Source organism: Piliocolobus tephrosceles, chromosome 2, assembly GCF_002776525.5.
Source record: "Piliocolobus tephrosceles isolate RC106 chromosome 2, ASM277652v3, whole genome shotgun sequence".
Taxonomy (NCBI): domain Eukaryota; kingdom Metazoa; phylum Chordata; class Mammalia; order Primates; family Cercopithecidae; genus Piliocolobus; species Piliocolobus tephrosceles.
In genome coordinates this window covers 177,371,893-177,388,826 of record NC_045435.1, presented here as the reverse complement: position 1 = coordinate 177,388,826, position 16,934 = coordinate 177,371,893, and the positions used below count along the sequence as shown (strand labels likewise).

At 37.8% G+C, this 16,934-nt stretch overlaps 1 protein-coding gene across 1 annotated transcript in view; it reads left to right on the top strand.

Annotated features, from left to right (window-relative positions):
• The window catches only part of LEKR1 (leucine, glutamate and lysine rich 1), a 221,249-nt gene that overhangs the window by 194,908 nt on the left and 9,407 nt on the right, over positions 1 to 16,934 (top strand). The window contains exons 11-12 of the mRNA XM_023223378.1: positions 4,422 to 4,586; positions 7,771 to 8,070. Of these exons, the coding sequence (XP_023079146.1) occupies positions 4,422 to 4,586; positions 7,771 to 8,070 (465 nt within the window). The remainder of the gene's footprint in view (positions 1 to 4,421; positions 4,587 to 7,770; positions 8,071 to 16,934) is intronic.

Sequence of the window (16,934 nt, the reverse complement as noted above, 5' to 3'; positions counted from 1 at the left end):
TAATAATTTGCAATCAGTATTTTTTTGTAAAATAGTATAATAATTTATTTTAGGAGATATATCTTTAAAAATTATGTATGCATATCAAATATAAGCAAATTATTTGATTCCTACTTTGGCAACTAAAATTCCCATTGGTTTTAAAAGTATCATTGAGTAATAAATGGTCAAACATGGTGTTTGTCTCCATGTTCGATAAGAAAATGATAATAACAAAGTCAACCACAAACATCTCACTTGGAAAATAGTGAAAAGGCAGTATTTTGCATATTGGTATAAGATACAGATTTTATAAAATACTAATTATGCATTTCAACAACAAATACAAAAGAAATTTAAAAACAATGCTCTGAATGCTCTGGAGTCATCTGGAGGCCTTCAATGAGGAGATGGAGTTTGAGCTAGAAGAGGATACAGATAAATAAAAAACAAAAATAATTAAAACCTAGGATGTATACAAAGGTAATAATTGATTTTACTTTGTGTGAATCTTCAGTTAATATTACTCCTGCTTTTTTAGAAATCATAATTTTCCCCTTATCAAAATTACTATTAGTTATTGTATAAAGTGGTTCATGTTTTATATGTACGCCATCAACAAATTTATTCATTTTGCTCAAACATTGCTCCTGTCATCTAAAATACTTTAAATTATCAGCTCATATCAACATTTAAAAATAAAAACATGGCAAATTGGCATGAATGCACTTACTCAAAGGCAAATAATACACCCCTTAAGCAAATCATTGTGTTTATGGGCTCATCATTTTGTTCAAACTAATCAGATCATGAAGGAACCAGTAATCTCATTTCTCTGTGCTAACTCGTCAACACATTCAGATGGCTCTTAGCATTCCATTGCAGCTTTCCTAAATGTTGGAAATCCCATGTGAAGCTCATCACTTTGCTTCTCCTTCTCAGATTATGCAAATTAAAAATCAAGCTAGTAATAGTCAATCATTCTTCTCCCTTTTGTCTACAGTGCTTGTTCTTTCCCACTGTCCATATACTTATTCCTTCCTTGTTTTCTCTCTTTACCTACAGTAGTTCAAGGAATAGTTCAGGGGCAAGAAGATCTTGCTTTCTAACTCAGGTAAAACAAAACATTCAACTCATTCAAGCTATCAGCCATCACCTTTTCTTCCCTGAATACTTCATTTCAACTTCATCAAAGGAACCCTGCTGATTTTCTAAGTGACCTCATCTCCATAATAATTTTTGAAAACGTTTTTTAAAGGTTCTTCTAAAGTCCTTCTGTCATCTAATTTTTGTCTTGTTCCACCAAGTTTGCATATATTCTCAATGTCTTAATTTGAGCAATCAGTCCATATTTGGAAAGATGTCATTTTGTCCTAAAATAGCTATTGAACTCTACTAACTAACCACACAAGATTTTTAAAAATACTTGATATCTTAGCACCTCAATACACATTTTCTTGAGCTTCTCAAAATAGCTTGTTGCTTTTTTATTAATAGTCTCAGGGCATCTTATGAATGATTAATGCTTATATTATTCACTTATTATTGATTACTATTAATAATTATTAAGAACTATGTGACTATTATTTATTAATAATTAATAATTGAATGTTATTGATTATTGACTTTATATTAATATTATACCTTCCAATTTTTCCAAATGTTTTACATTTGGTTTCTCTTTTCATATATTCTTGACTTATCTATGCCAGTGTGGTCAAAGCACTGTGATCAAATGAGAAAAGTAGTGGCAGTCAGACTGGAGGAATCCAGGACTGCCACCATATACAGTGTTTAAGTTGCAGCCTGCACCAGGCCAAGGCAGCAAAGGGAGCTGGAATCTAGCCTGTACTCTGCTCATCAAGTCCTATGCCTGGCATGAGACTGTTTTCATCTAAGGAAGGGGTGCTTTGTCAGTTTACACAAAGGTGTCATATGTGCTAGTAGTGGCCCTGTAAAAGGTCATATACAGGAGTTTTGATATATTAATGCCTTGAGAAACCACGAAGAAGGAATTTTAAAAATCTAATTTATACTTTGTAAAGAATACTGTGCTGTGTGTCGTAGCATGGGTTGGAGCGAAGCAGGAGTGAAAGTGAGGCGGTCAGGAAGTGATGGTGGCCAGAACTAGGTGATCGGGAAGTGCTGATGAAAGTTGAGACATAGAGAAATGTATGCAAAGCATCTTTTGAAGGTAAAATGAACAGGATTTTGTGTTGGATTGGGTGGGGAGGGTAAAGGAGAGAGGTGTGAAAGATGATGTTCCAGTTACTGACTTGAGTAACTAGATGAATGGTAGAGCTGTGTCCTGAAATAAGGGGGAGAAACAGGCTATGGGAAGAGTGTAGTTACAAGATTTCTGGGTCATACAATTCGTTGGAGGCACCTGTGAATTATCTAAATGGCTACCAGGAGGCAAAGTGGATTTATGTACCTGAAATTCAAAAGAATGTCTTCTTTTTTTCTGAGTGCCCCTAAGACTTCCTTTGTCTTCAGCAGTCTGAGAGCAGCCCATCTGAGTAATTCTGTAATGTTGCTAAAAGATCATCAGTAGCCTATTATCCCAAACAATCCAGAAGTTTATTTTGAAAGAGCCAAAATCTAATACTGTATAAACATAATTACTTTCCCTTAAGGCAGATGCTCAATCTTATACCCAGTACAATAAAACCAATTGACCCCACACTGGGGCTAGTCTTCCATCTAGTATTTTATTTAATATAAAGGACTTCCTTTAACTTTCTTAGCAAAATTTGTGTCTTTGTACCCTGATTTCATTGTTCCCTTGAGAAATTTAGGTTGATCTCTTTCCTTGTCTTGGTGGCCTAAATCACACAGTCACAATCAGTTGTGAGTTTTTCTCCCAATTTACCTGGCTTTACCCTTTCTTAGAGTTTATAATCCTGGCACAGTGTAAGCCTAGAGCCAGCCTGTCACGGGGATTGCCTTCTCCAGTCTCTCTAGATGAACTCCCAGGAGTAAATTACTCCAGTACTCATAGATTTGTTCTCTTTCTTGTTTCAGTAGGCAGAGCCAAAACCAATGGTTAAAAACCACATGGAGAGAGATGTTGGCTCAACTACAGGAAAAACTGCCTAATGCTTAGTGCTGTCTGAAAATGGAAATGCCTTCTGGGGAAGGAGTGAGTTACAGTTTCTGGAGGTGTGAGGCACCCAGCAGTCAGTCATTTAGTATGGAGTCAGTAGTAGAGACTGAAGGGTCAGAGTGTGGAAGTACTCTCCACTGACTATTAAATTCCTACTCATGTTAGAGCTTTACACAGAAGCTTTGCCTCCTTTAATCCCCATAACAACCCCTAAGGGAACTAGTTATAACCCTACCAGGAAGGGTTACAGTCACAGACTTAAGATCACTCAGTTAGCAAGTAGCAGAGCCAGGATTAAGAGCCAGGATTTAAACTTAACTTCATCTGCATCCAGATTTCTTGCTTATTCTTTCCACAATTCATGGAAACATGAGAGATTGAATTAGGGGATTTCTAAGGTCCCTTCTAGCATTGTGATACTATCTGAGTCAAAGTATGGATACAGATGCTTTTCACCTTTCAGTGGAGTTACATCCTGATAAACCCATCATAAATTCAAGATATTGTAAGTCAAAAATGGGTACTCTGTAGACATGATGGAATGTGAAAACACAGTATCTAAATAATACTGGCAACACAGTACATACACTGTACAGTATCCGTTGTTTGCCCTCATGAGCACATGGCTGACTGGGAGCTGTGGCCCATGACACCGCCTAACATCCCAAAAGAGTATCATACTGTATATCAATGGCCCAGGAAAAGATCAGAATTCAAAATTTGAAGTATAGTCTCTACTGAAAATGCATATTGCTTTCTCACCATTATAAAGTCAAAAAATCAGAAGTCAAACCATTGTAAGTTGGAGACCATCTGTACAGGCATTACTGACTCTTTTCCTTTAATCATCCTTCCCACTTTAGTCACATTAAAATGACAAACTGTGACTCCAAAACTTTCTATGACCTCCATCAAGAAAGGGCCACTTGAAAAATCAACATTTGTACTTTGTATTCCTTCTGAGTTTTAAGCAGAACTTAGTCTAAAGCCCTCAAAATCTGCTTAAAAACAAAAACTTTAATTTTCTGAGTTGCTGGCAAGGACTGAGTTCACAGTATAAATGAGCAAGTAACTAGGCTTTTAGTATTTCTGAAAACTGTCATATAGTTCTAACTCCTCTGCTAATTTTTCAGGTCTTAGAAGGTGGTGGAATATTTGGCACAAGGTCAGTTTTTCTGGCCCAAGTTTTAAGTCACATAATTTTTTAGAATTTTAAAAATAGTTTAATTAAAAATTTAATGTCAGAACATTTTAAAACTTAAGAGTTTGAAAATAAGCTTAATGTACTTATTTTAAGGTAAAGTGGTTTTACATATGTTTTAAATGCCATTTCTAGATTGAAGCAGAACTTGCCAAGGAAAGGGCCCAACACTTGGTTGAATTTGAAGAGCAAGCTCTTCTCTTTAAGGAAGAAACAAAACTGCAACTTGATATTGAAAAAGAAAAGCACCAAGATATAATCCAAAAGTATAAGAAAGAACAAGAGGAACTACAAATGAAGGTCTGTAATTATGACGTTCATCATTATTTAACAGATTTGAAACTGCAGATGTTGTATATTTTGCCTTAGAGCACTATGGTATTTATGATTCCAGTAGCTTTGACTCATGGTCACTGTGTCTTGGTTTTAGCCATGCAGGTAAGATGGTTTGGCTAATTCTCCAGAATGGATAACTGAGATAAGTTATACAAGCGTGTAATCCAGCTATGTATGGATTTTTTCTACCAGAATAAACTTATTTTTTAAACATCATAAATTATATGACTAAAAATTAGTATGGCTAGGTATTTCAACACCTCAAATACCCAACGTCAAAAGATAATGAGGTATTTTACATAATTAAAATTTTCCCAACAACTAAAGCGTATACCCTTTCATTGCAGATATTTTTCATTCTCAACATTTCTGAATGAAGAGAAATATTTTTAAAATGTAATCATATCTCCCTAAATTTCTTAAACAGTATGTTCTAAATACTAAAGGTTTTGTTAAAGTTTTCCTGTTTTTATAGGACTTGAGTGTAGAGTGTGTATGTGCATATCTGTATTAATCAAGACCTAGTGGGGAAATAACACTTTGAATACATACATAAAGAGTCTGTGTTAATTAAGCATCAGACAAGACCTAATGGCTTCTACATTTGTGTACAGGAGGTATGGTACATCCATTTCAGTAGTCCATTGTGAACAACAGGCAGCACCAGCTACATGTGTACAACCAGTGCAGTAGCACATGGTCCCACACTCAGAAAGGTCTCATGCTTTGGATTTAATGCTCTGCAGATACTACCTTGAAATTCTTAATAAGCTACCTGGGCATAGTGGCTCATACCTATAATCCTAGCACTTTGAGAGGCCCAGGCAAGAGGATCACTTGAGGCCAGGCATTCAAGACCAGCCTGGACAACATAACAAGACTCTGTCTCTATTAAAAAAAAAAAAAAAAAAAAAAGATTTAATTAGCCTAGTGTGATGGTTCATACCCGTAGTATGTTCATACCACTTAATACCCTGGCTACTTGGGAGGCTGATACATGAGGTTCACTTGAACCCAGGAGTTCAAGACCTCTGTGAGCTCTGATCACACCACTGTACTGCAGACTGGGCAACAGAGTGAGACCCCTTCTCTAAAAGAAAAAAAAATCGTGGTGATTTTTATCTTTGAACTTGTGTTCTGTAAGTGAAATCCTCCTGGGGCAATGGAGCATGTGCCACAAGCTTACAGCCTTGGCTCCCCCAAGGTTCTGCCTCCCCTAGAGGGTTCTCACCTCTTGCTTCCTGGCTTCTGATGCCCCAGGCTCCACTGAGTCTCCTCCTTTCTTCCTGCTCTCACTCTGTGACTGCTGTTGCAGCCCTGGGTGGTTCAGGATCCCATCAGCAGGAGAATGCAGACAGGCAAGCTGGAACTTGCCAGATGTTACAGTTTCTCAAAAGAAGTCATAAATCCATATTTTGTAAGTGAAACCTCCTGATATTTAAATGTTGACTACCTTTTAAAAAATAAAAACATATTTGTGGTTATGTGAACCTCTTCGCCCAAGGATAACTTCCTTTATTTCAATGTCAGCTCTCCTCTGGGTGATGGAAACCAGTGTACAGACCTGACAGTGACCTTCTTCCCTCCTGGATTAATTGAAGATAATAGAATATTAATTTATAAAATTATGAACTATGGTGAAGAGACTTCTGACACAAGTTATTCTTTCTGTAAATTTAACATTTGAAACACATTTTGGATACACAACTCTTTTTATGTAATAGTTCACAAAGTCCTTGGAACCTTGGTCTGTGAATGTTTTCCAGATTCTTAGTGGGCTAGTTTCTTGTTGTGCTAATATTTATAACATGACAATAATTGAGCATAAGTAATAAGGATATGTTCCATTAGAAGCAGCTCTTGTTTTGTTGTTTTGTTTTTTAAGGAGAAAGAAAACAAGAGGTCTTTTCCTTTCTAAAGACTTTCATGCTATGAGGAAAAACTTCTCCAAGTTATTCTCTCATTCATTTATCTAGAGGTACCACCTTGAGAAGCAGTACATTTTCAGAATATTCAGGTGTTTTCTACAACTGTGCTATCCATCATGGTAGCCACCTGTGGCTATGAAAGTTTCCATTAAATTAATTAAAATTAAATACAATTTAAATTCAGTTCTTTGGTCACATTAGTCGTATTTCAGGTGCTCAATAGTCAATACTCTTTTTTGAGAGCTATGGTTAGACTATTTACACCATGGAAATTAGATACAATCTTGCTTTTTTTTTTTTTTTTTTTTTTTTTTTTTTTTGAGTGTCAGTTGTTAAACATTTACCAGCACTGTCAGTAGTCACATGTGCCTAGTGACTACCATATTGGATAGCATAGAATATTTCTAACACCACAGAAAGCTCTGTTGGGCAGTACTATTCTGGAAGGCATAGTATCTGGAGTTCCTCCCACCATTATTTACAAAAAAGAAAAACAATTATGTCAAAGAAAAATTTATTGGTATATTTAGGGTAAAGTATAACTTTAGTGCTCTCCTCCTTGCATTCCCCAAAAATCAGGCATTTTGAGATCCCAAAGCCAACCTAGTTAGGTCCAGACAGGCCCCTGATCTATTTGTCAAGACTTGAACTGAGGCTGGGCACAGTGGCTCACACCTGTAATCCCAGCACTTTGGGAGGCTGAGGCAGGAGGATTGCTTGAGCCCAGGAGTTTAAGACCAGCCTTGGCAACATAGAGAGACACCATCTCTACAAAAAATAAAAAATTACCAGGTGTGGTGGCGTGAATCTGTGATCCAACTACTGGAGAGGCTGAATTGGGAGGATCGTTTGAGCCCAGGAGGTCAAGGCTGCTGACAGCTATGATTACACCTCTGCATCACTGCGCTCCAGCCTTGGCAACAGAACAAGACCCTGTCTCAAAAAAAAGACTTGTCCTATCCTTTGTAGCTTAATATAGTCACAGAAATTTATATATTTCCAAAAATTCCCAAGTGATTAGTGTGATGCTGTTTTAAGTAGAAAAATAAATGTTTTAGTCTTTTAAAAAGAAAATCTTGAAGGCCTGTATGTCATGGGTTTGTTTTCATCTGATCAAGTGAGTACACTGATTAATGAGAATAAATCTCTTAAAAACCATAAGAATTCTGTGGTTACCTAGAAACTATCGCCTACAAACTAATATGAGATTTATCTTACAGATATCTGACTTAATCACAGGCGCTACAAGAGATCTAAGACAGGAAGTGACCACTCTTAGAGAAAAACTTCATGAATCCCATATTTGGTACACTGAAGAATCTGAGTCAAAGGAAAAAGAAATTGAAAATCTTAAAAATTTGGTTGCAGAATTTGAATCTCGCTTGAAGAAGGAAATTAACAGTAATGATTCAGTTTCAGAAGACTTGAGGAAGGAAATGAAACAGAAGTCAGATGAACTGAAAAGAGTAATGCTGGCTCAAACACAACTGATAGAGCAATTTAACAAGTCCCAGGAAGAGGTAGGAAGCAGATAGTGGTACCTTTGCAATTAATCAAAGAGCACATATTCTTTCAACAAACAAACAAAAACGTGAAAGGCAGCTTAGTTTCCTGGAAAGAGCCCTGGAATGTTAGTCTGACCTAAGTCACATCCTGGTGCTCTGTCCTTAACTTTAGGCAGTCACTTAGCCTCTCCAGATCTGGCTTTCCCTTAAACTACATAATCTCTAAAAGTTTTCTCGGCACCCAGTTCTTTCTTGCAAATAACTATTTTAAGCCTCTAAGACTAGGAATCTTTATATGTTTATGTCTTATTTGTTTTAACGTTAAATCTTTGGCAAATAAACTTTTAGAGCACTTTCTGCATACTTAAAAAAAAAATTAGACTGTCTTTTAAATACAATTTTACCATAGGTTTTTACCTTCCTATCAATATAAACTTAATAAGGTAATAGGCATGCATCAGTTTTCTTTCTTATGTATGCTTGATTATTTCAGTGATGTTTTTCATTCAAACTGCAGTAGACTTATTTTGATTTGAAAACATTTTTCAAAGTATTATGTCTGAACTATTGAACAGTTTAGAAATAGTGAAACAATTCATCTATTCTCTAATCACCAATATCATATAGCATTACAATATTTGATCCCTTTGATGACAGTATAGCAAATAAAGGCAAATGGAGGAAGATTCTGAATGTTGCTGAGAAGTAATATTTTTGTTGGTTTGATTGACATCAATAAAGGCATGAAAGGAAAGCGCTAATACAGTATCGATTATTAACAATTAAATATGCCATAGTCTTGCTGTAGTTAAATTATCAGTCAAAATAGAAAGTTTACATCATCATTGTAATTATGTAATCATGAAGTGAACCTATTACAACGAAGTTATAAATTTAAAATAAAATATGGAATAGACAGAATACTAGATCAAGAATAATGCCTAAAACAACTCTATAAGTAGAAATTATTTACATGTTACAAATGAGGAAGAGACTGAAGAAGGCTGAATAATTTCCATAAGGTCAGATAGCTTGGTGGAGCTAAGATTCAAATTCATATCTCTATGATATGATGTTTCCTCTTTTGGGAAACCTAGTTCTTATTATTCTGCTTCTGTGTTTCACAGTGACTACAGACTTAGTTAACATCTCCAGGGACTCAATTTTCTTTTAGTATTATAATTAAGACAAAAAGATGATGAAGTGTCTCTTGTTGTTACACAGCAGCACAGTCCCCCCAGTGAAGGAAGCCGCACCCCCAGTTCAGGCAGGAGTAAGGTGGAAGAGCACACATGGACTTAGCTCCACTGGAGAAACCCTGAGAAAGAGAGACGTGATGTTGATTTGCCTCAAATGCGACAGCAGTAGTGATTCTCTAGAGGAGGGAAGCAGGGTAATAGACAGAAAGGTCAAGGCCAACTAGACTAGCAGGTTTCCTAACTATTCATTCACTAAAGAAATGGCAATATAGAAAATGAGGAGTAAATTATAAACTAGGAGAAGTAGAAAAAGATGGAAGGGTCAAATTTAGTAAACGTACATTAGCATCTGTGTTACTCTGTTCTTGCCTTACTCTAAAGGAATATGTGCGACTGGATAATTTATAAAGAAAAGAGGTTTAGTTGGCTCATGGTTCTGCAGGCTGAACAGGAAGCATAGTGCCTGCCTCTGTTTCTGGTCAGGACCTTAGGAAGCTTGCAATCATGGCAGAAGGTGAAAGAGAAGCCCAGTGCATCATGTGGTGACAGAGAGGTGGGGGGAGGTGCCACATTCTTTTGTGAACTAATCCAGCAAGAACTCATTCATCAGCAAGGGGATGAGGGATCTGCTGCCGTGATTCAAACACCTCCCACCTAGGCCCCACCTCCAACATTGAGGATTACATTTCAACATGAGATTTGGAGTTGACAAACTTCCATACCCCATAACAGCATCTATCTGGGTGCCAGGCACATGTTAGGTAGGTACTGATGATGTAATTATGAATAAGACTGACAACTGCCACTTCCTGCTCTCAAAGAAGAATTTAAAGAAAACTTTGCATGAGTAATTAAATTAATATCCAAAGGAAAGAATGATCTAAACAGAATTTATCATAAAAACAGCATAGACTGAAAGCTAGAACATTTGCCTGAAGAGCCTGTATAAATTATCTGTTGCTATGTGACAAATTATCCCCAAGTTTAGCAGCTTCAAACAACAAACATTTGTTATCTCATAGCTTCTGTGGGTCAGGAATCTGACCATGGCTTAGCTGCGTGTCTCTGGTTTAGAGGCTCAAGTTCTCTCATGAGATTGGTGTCAGGGTGTCCACTGGGCTGCAGTCTCATCTAGAAGCTCAACTAGGATGGGATTGGCTTTCAGGCTTACTTATATGGTTGTTGGCAGGATGCATTTGGCCAGAGGCTTCCCTCAGTTCCTTGCCACATGGACCTCTCCATAGAACAACTCAGTGTGTCAGTTGACTTCCCTCAGGGCAAGCAAGTAAGTGAGAATGAGTGAGAGAAGGTGCCAAGACAGAAGCCACAGTCTTTTTGCAATATAATCTTAGAAGACACATCCCAATGCTTCTGCTGTATTCCATTCATTACAAATGAATCAATAAGTCCAACCCACACTCAAGGTGAAATCATTGCACAAAGATATGAATATCAGGAGGGTAAGGATCATTAGGGGGCATTTTAAAGGCTTCCAATCACAGGGCTTCTGGAGGTGATTTTGGCAAGAGAAAATAGACTAAACGTGAAGAGTGGGTTTCTTCATCAACAAAAGGAGCTGCATTTGGAACTCTTCCTGCTCATTAGTTGTTAAAAGAAGCCACTTAGGAATAAAGCTTCTTTAAAAATGTGGACTGAAAGACATAAGACATTGGGTTGATATGTAAATGATCATAGATCATTGCTACAGAGGAGAAAAGGATCATCTCAAAGGTAAAGAAAACCAATTAACGGCATACTTAGGGGGGCAATATCTTTTTGTAGGAGCAGGGAGAATAGACTAGATTTTCCTTTAGAAGTTACCAGAATATCACCTCAAAGTTAACTAATTTGAACTGAACTGTAAGAGTAAATAATTAAGGCTGCTTATCTGGCTAAGCATGCCAGAGTCCAAAATATGCTTATAAAAATAGGAAATGAGCCAATAAAAGGGATAGGATTTATGAGCTAGAAAGAATAGAGGCCATAGCATGTAAAGTGAAAATCACCACTTTTTTTGATCATGCATTCCAGACACTTGAAATTTCTCAGATTCTGGAGAAATAAAGCTGCATTTAAGTGGAAAACAAATTCCCATTAGAATGAAAATAAATTAATGGTTTAATAAGGAGGCTAATTAAGAGGAGGAAAGCCCTGTTCTCTTTCAAGTGGCCAAATAACGGGTAAACTTTGTTTTAAATTGTATGAAGAAAGTTCTCAAGGATAAGAAGAAAGCCAAAGCCTCTAAAGGGCAAAATGGGCCTTCCTAAATGGAGCAGGGATTATTGGAGCGCATCCCCAGAAACAGCAAGTGTCACAAAGCAGAGCAACAAAGGGTGCAGGTCAATAAAAAGAGAAAATGGAAAATAAAACTGTGCTAGAAATGTAAATGTGAACAAGGAGTCCCTGAAAAGATACATTAAAAGATTAGAAAGGAGGGAGAGAGGGAGTGAGAAAGAAAGACAGTTAATATGTTAGAGAATAACACTTATCAGTAAAACCAAAGTCAAAATGGGTCATGTGCTTCTTGATGCCCCTTTTCCTTCCTACTGGTTCCATGTGAGTACAGTCAAGACAGTGTGACCCCACTGTTAGGGACCTTGTTGTGATCCAGAGGAAGAATGTGGTAAATTCAAATAAACAGCTCACATACAATCACTGAAGGAAAATCAGTACAGATAGTTCAATATTTTTGTTGTTTGAAGACCACACATAAGGGAGTCAAAAGAGCAGTAGTTTTAAATGCTATAGTTATTGTAGTCATACAATGAAGATGAGTGATACTCAAAAATACAAAATAATGCTCTTGGTTAAACATGGAGAATTGAATATGTATGTTTATCTCTACTTCATTCCACTGCCACTAAAATGGCAATCAATTAATAAAAAGTGAATAAATCCAGCAGGACAAAGAGAACAGGAGAGAAGTTAGCACTTGATAAAAAAGATGTTGACCAAAGCTTACAAAAATGGAAAGCAAGTGTCTAAGAGACAAATGGCTCATCAGACTAGAGAATATTGAAACCTAATACCTGTGAGGATTGGGGATGGAAGGATCCAAAACAGAGAAAATCTAGTTATGTGACACAACACTAGAGAGGCTCAGAAATTGGAGAAACTAGGTGCAGGAATAATTTGTTTTATTGCATGTCACTTTACTGTGCTCCATAGATACTGTGGGTTTTATTACAAATTGAAGGTTTGTGTCAACCCCTATGTCGAGAAAGTCTGTCAGTGTCATTTTTTCAACTGCATGTGCTCACTTTGTGTCTCTGTGTCACAGTTAGGTAATTCTTGCAATATTTTAAACTTTTTCATTGTTATTATATCTGTTATGGTCATGCAATCAGTGATCTTTGATGTTACTATTACACTTGTTTGTAGGTGCCAAGAATGTTGCCTATATAAGACAGCAAACTTAATAGATAAACGTGGTGTGTGTTCTGACTAATCCACTGACTGGCCAGCCCCCCATCTCTCTTCTCCTCAGGCCTCCCTATTTACTGAGACAAAACAATATTGAAATTAGGGCAATTAGCAACCCTACAATGGCTCCTAAGCATTCAAGTGAAAGGAAGAATTACACATCTCTTACTTTAAGTCAAAAGGCAGAAATGATTAAGCTTAGCCAGGAAAGCAAATCAAAAGTTGAGATAACCCAGAAACTAAGCCTCTTGGTCCAGTTAGCCAAGTTGCGAATGCAAATCAAAAGTTCTTGAAGGCAATAAAAGTGCCACCTCAGTGAAGAATGATAAGAAAATAAAACAGCCTTCTTGCTGATATGGAGAAAGTTTGAGTGGTCTAGGTAGAAGATAAAACCAGTCATATTATTCCCTTAAGCCAAAGCCTAATCCAGAGAAAGACCCTAACTCTCTCCAATTCTGTGAAGACTGAAAGAGATGAGGAAGCTGCAGAAGAAAAGTTGGAAGCTAGCAATGGTAGGTTTATGAGGTTCAAGACAAGAAGCCATTTCCATAACATAAAAGTACAAGGTGAGACAGCAAGTGCTCATGTCGAAGCTGTGGTTAAGTTATCCAGATCTAGTTAAGATCATTTATGAGGTGGCTACATTAAACAACAGATTTTCAATGTAGATAGAACAACATTCTATTGGAAGAAGGTACCATCTAGGACTTTCGTAGCTGTGGTACAGAAGCTTTGAAGCCAAACTTCAAGAATTAGCCTTCAAAGGACAGGCCATCCCAAAAATCATAGCACCTTTAAGAATCATGCTAAATCTGCTCTACTCTGTCTGTGCTTTATAAGTGGGGCAACAAAGCCTGGATGACAGCACATCTTTTTGCAGCATGGCTTATTGAATATTTTAAGCCTGTTGAGACCTACTGTTCAGAAAAAAAAAAAAAAAATTCCTTTCAAAATATTGCTTCTCATTGACAATGCATCTGGTCACCCAAGAGCTCTGATGGAGATGAACAAGGGGATTAATGTTTTCATGCCTGCAAACACAACATCCATTCTGCAGCCCATGCCTCAAGGAACAGTTTTGACTTTCAAGTCTTATGATTTAAGAAATGTATTTCGGCCGGGCGCGGTGGCTCAAGCCTGTAATCCCAGCACTTTGGGAGGCCGAGACGGGCAGATCACGAGGTCAGGAGATCGAGACCATCCTGGCTAATGCAGTGAAACCCCGTCTCTACTAAAAATACAAAAACTAGCCGGGCGAGGTGGCTGGCGCCTGTAATCCCAGCTACTCGGGAGGCTGAGGCAGGAGAATGGCGTAAACCCGGGAGGCGGAGCTTGCAGTGAGCTGAGATCCGGCCACTGCACTCCAGTCCGGGCAACAGAGCGAGACTCCGCCTCAAAAAAAAAAAAAAAAAGAAAAAAAAGAAATATATTTCATAACATGACAGCTGCCATAGTTAGTGATTCCTCTGATGGATCTGGGCTAAGTAAATCCAAAACCTTCTGGAAAGGACACCACTCTAGATGCCATTAAGACCATTCCTGATTCATGGGAGGAGGATAAAATATCGATAATTACAAAAGTTTGGAAGAAGTTGATTCCAGCTCTCATGGATGACTTTGAAGGTTTAAAAGTTCAGTGGAGGAAGTGGCAGAAATAGCAAGAGAACTAGAATTAGAAGTGGAGTCTGAAGATGTGGCTGAACTGCTGCAAACTTGAACATGTAAAAAGTTACATCTTATAGATGAGCAAAGAAAGCCATTTGTTGAAATGGAATCTACTCCTGTGAAGATGCTGTGAAAAACATTGAAATGACAACAAAGGATTGAAATATTATATAAAATTAGTTGATAAAGCAGTGACAGGGTTTGAGAGGATTCACTTCAATTTTGAAACAAATTCTACTATGGGTAAAATGCTGTCAAACAGCATCACATGCTACAGAGAAATCTTTCATAAACGAAAGAGTCCATTGATGTGGCAAACATCATGGTTGTCTTTTTTTTTTTTTTCTTTTTCTTTTCGTTTTGAGACAGAGTTTCACTCTGATGCCCAGGCTGGAGTGCAGTGGCTCAATCTCAGCTCACTACAACCTCTGCCTCCCACGTTCAAGTGATTCCTGTGCTGTTGTCTTCTTTTAAGAAATTGTCACTGCCATCCCAACCTTCAGCAACTTCCATCTTGACCAGTCAGCAGCCATCAACATCGAAGCAAGACCCTCTATCAGCAGAAGATACAACCCACTGAAGGCTTAGATGATTGTTAGCATTTTTTAGCAGTAAAATATTTTTAAATTAAGGTATGTACATTTTTTAGACTTAATGCTATTGCACACTTAAATACAGTATGGTGTAAACATAATTTTATATGCAGTGGGAAACCAAAAAATTCATGTGACTTTCTTTATTGCAATATTTGCTTTATTTTGGTCTAGAACCAAACACACAATATCTCTGTATGCCTATGCCTCTGAAAGAGGGATGTAAGGGTGGAGTGGAAAACAAGACTGTTTGAAAGATTATAAAAGGAGCAAAGAGATCCTTAGAGATGTCTTCCCAGTTCCTAAGAAGCCCCTGCCCACCATCCTGGCAGAGTACCAGGGGGTTACTCTCTAGTAAAACTGAATGAGAAAAGGCACTGAACCTGAGGACAAAAGAGATAAAACAAGGGTATATTAAGTAGGGAGACCTCTCAGTACCCTTCACACTCTCACTTTTCAGAACACAAGTAACCAGGCTTATGTATTAATGGCCATAAAAAGAGAAATTGGAAGAGCCCCCTCTGGAGAAATGAACTGCCTCAAAAGATAAGACTGGCCTGGCGGAGTGGCTCACACCTGTAATCCCAGCACTTTGGGAGGCCAAGGCAGGCAGATCACATTAGGCGAGGAGTTTGAGACCAGCCTGGTCAACATGGTGAAACCCCGTCTCTACAGAAAATACAAAAAAATTAGCTGGGTGTGGTGGTGCACGTCTGTAATTCCAGCTACTCAGGAGGCTGAGGCACAAGAATCACTTGAACCCGGAAGGTGGAGGTTGCAGTGAGCGGAGATCACACCATTGCACCCCAGCCTGGGTGACAGCAAGACTCTGTCTCAAAAATAAATAAATAAAAAAGATAAGACCCATTGATACTGACAGTTGGGATATCCCAATGAAATGGCTATATCCATGTTCAATCTGCCTACTTAGAAGGATATCAGCCAATAAACCGAATACAAGCACACTGAGCTTAAGGTAACATTTTGGGGACCCATTTTTATTTTGAGACGGAGTCTCACTGTCTCCCAGGCTGGACTGCAGTGGCTGGATTTTGGTTCACTGCAAGCTCCACCTCCCAGGTTCATGACATTCTCCTGCCTCAGCCTCCTGAGTAGCTGGGACTACAGGCACCCGCCACCATGCCCGGATAATTTTTTGTATTTTTAGTAGAGACAGGGTTTCACTGTGTTAGCCAGGATGGTCTCGATCTCCTGACCTCATGATCCGCCCATCTCAGCCTCCCAAAGTGCTGGGATTACAGGCGTGAGCCACCACGCCCGTTCGGGGACCCATTTTTAAACACGAACAGCCAAGGATCACCAATTATTTGAGAAACATCTCTAATGTGAAGAACAGAAACAATAAGCAAAAAAGAACTTCACAGAAAAAAAAATACAAAACAATACAGGGAGCAAAAGAGAGCTTAAAAATATATAATATCCTCAGAGAGAAAAGAGATGATATTGTATTCATTAAACATAAACAGCCAGCTACGAAAAAAGAACAAGAGTGAGTATTAAAATATAAGGACTGAAATGTTTAAAAATCAATATTTGGGTTAGATGATAAAGATGTGAAATCTAGAAAGCAGGAAAAAAAAGCAAAAAGATGAAGAAAAGAAAAAGAAAATTCAAGGAAATAAGAAATAGAAGACAATGCGTTCCAAATTCCAAAGGAAAATTATGCCCAGCCTAGAATTCTATATCCTGCCAAAACAATCTATCAAGTATCAAACACAGGTATTTTCAGACTTCAGACTTCTCAAAAATAATACTACCCTGGCAACCTTTTTCGGGAAGCTGTTAGAAGATATATGACAGCACAATGAGGGAATAAGTAATAAAGAAGAAAATATAGGAATCAGGAAATAAGGAATCCAACACAGGAGAGAGATGAAGGGAATCCCAGGACAATGGTGGGAAGAAATGCTAGGATTACAGCAGTGCATCAGATTGAAAGAACAAACATACCAAAAGAAAGTTCTTAGAATGTTGAGCA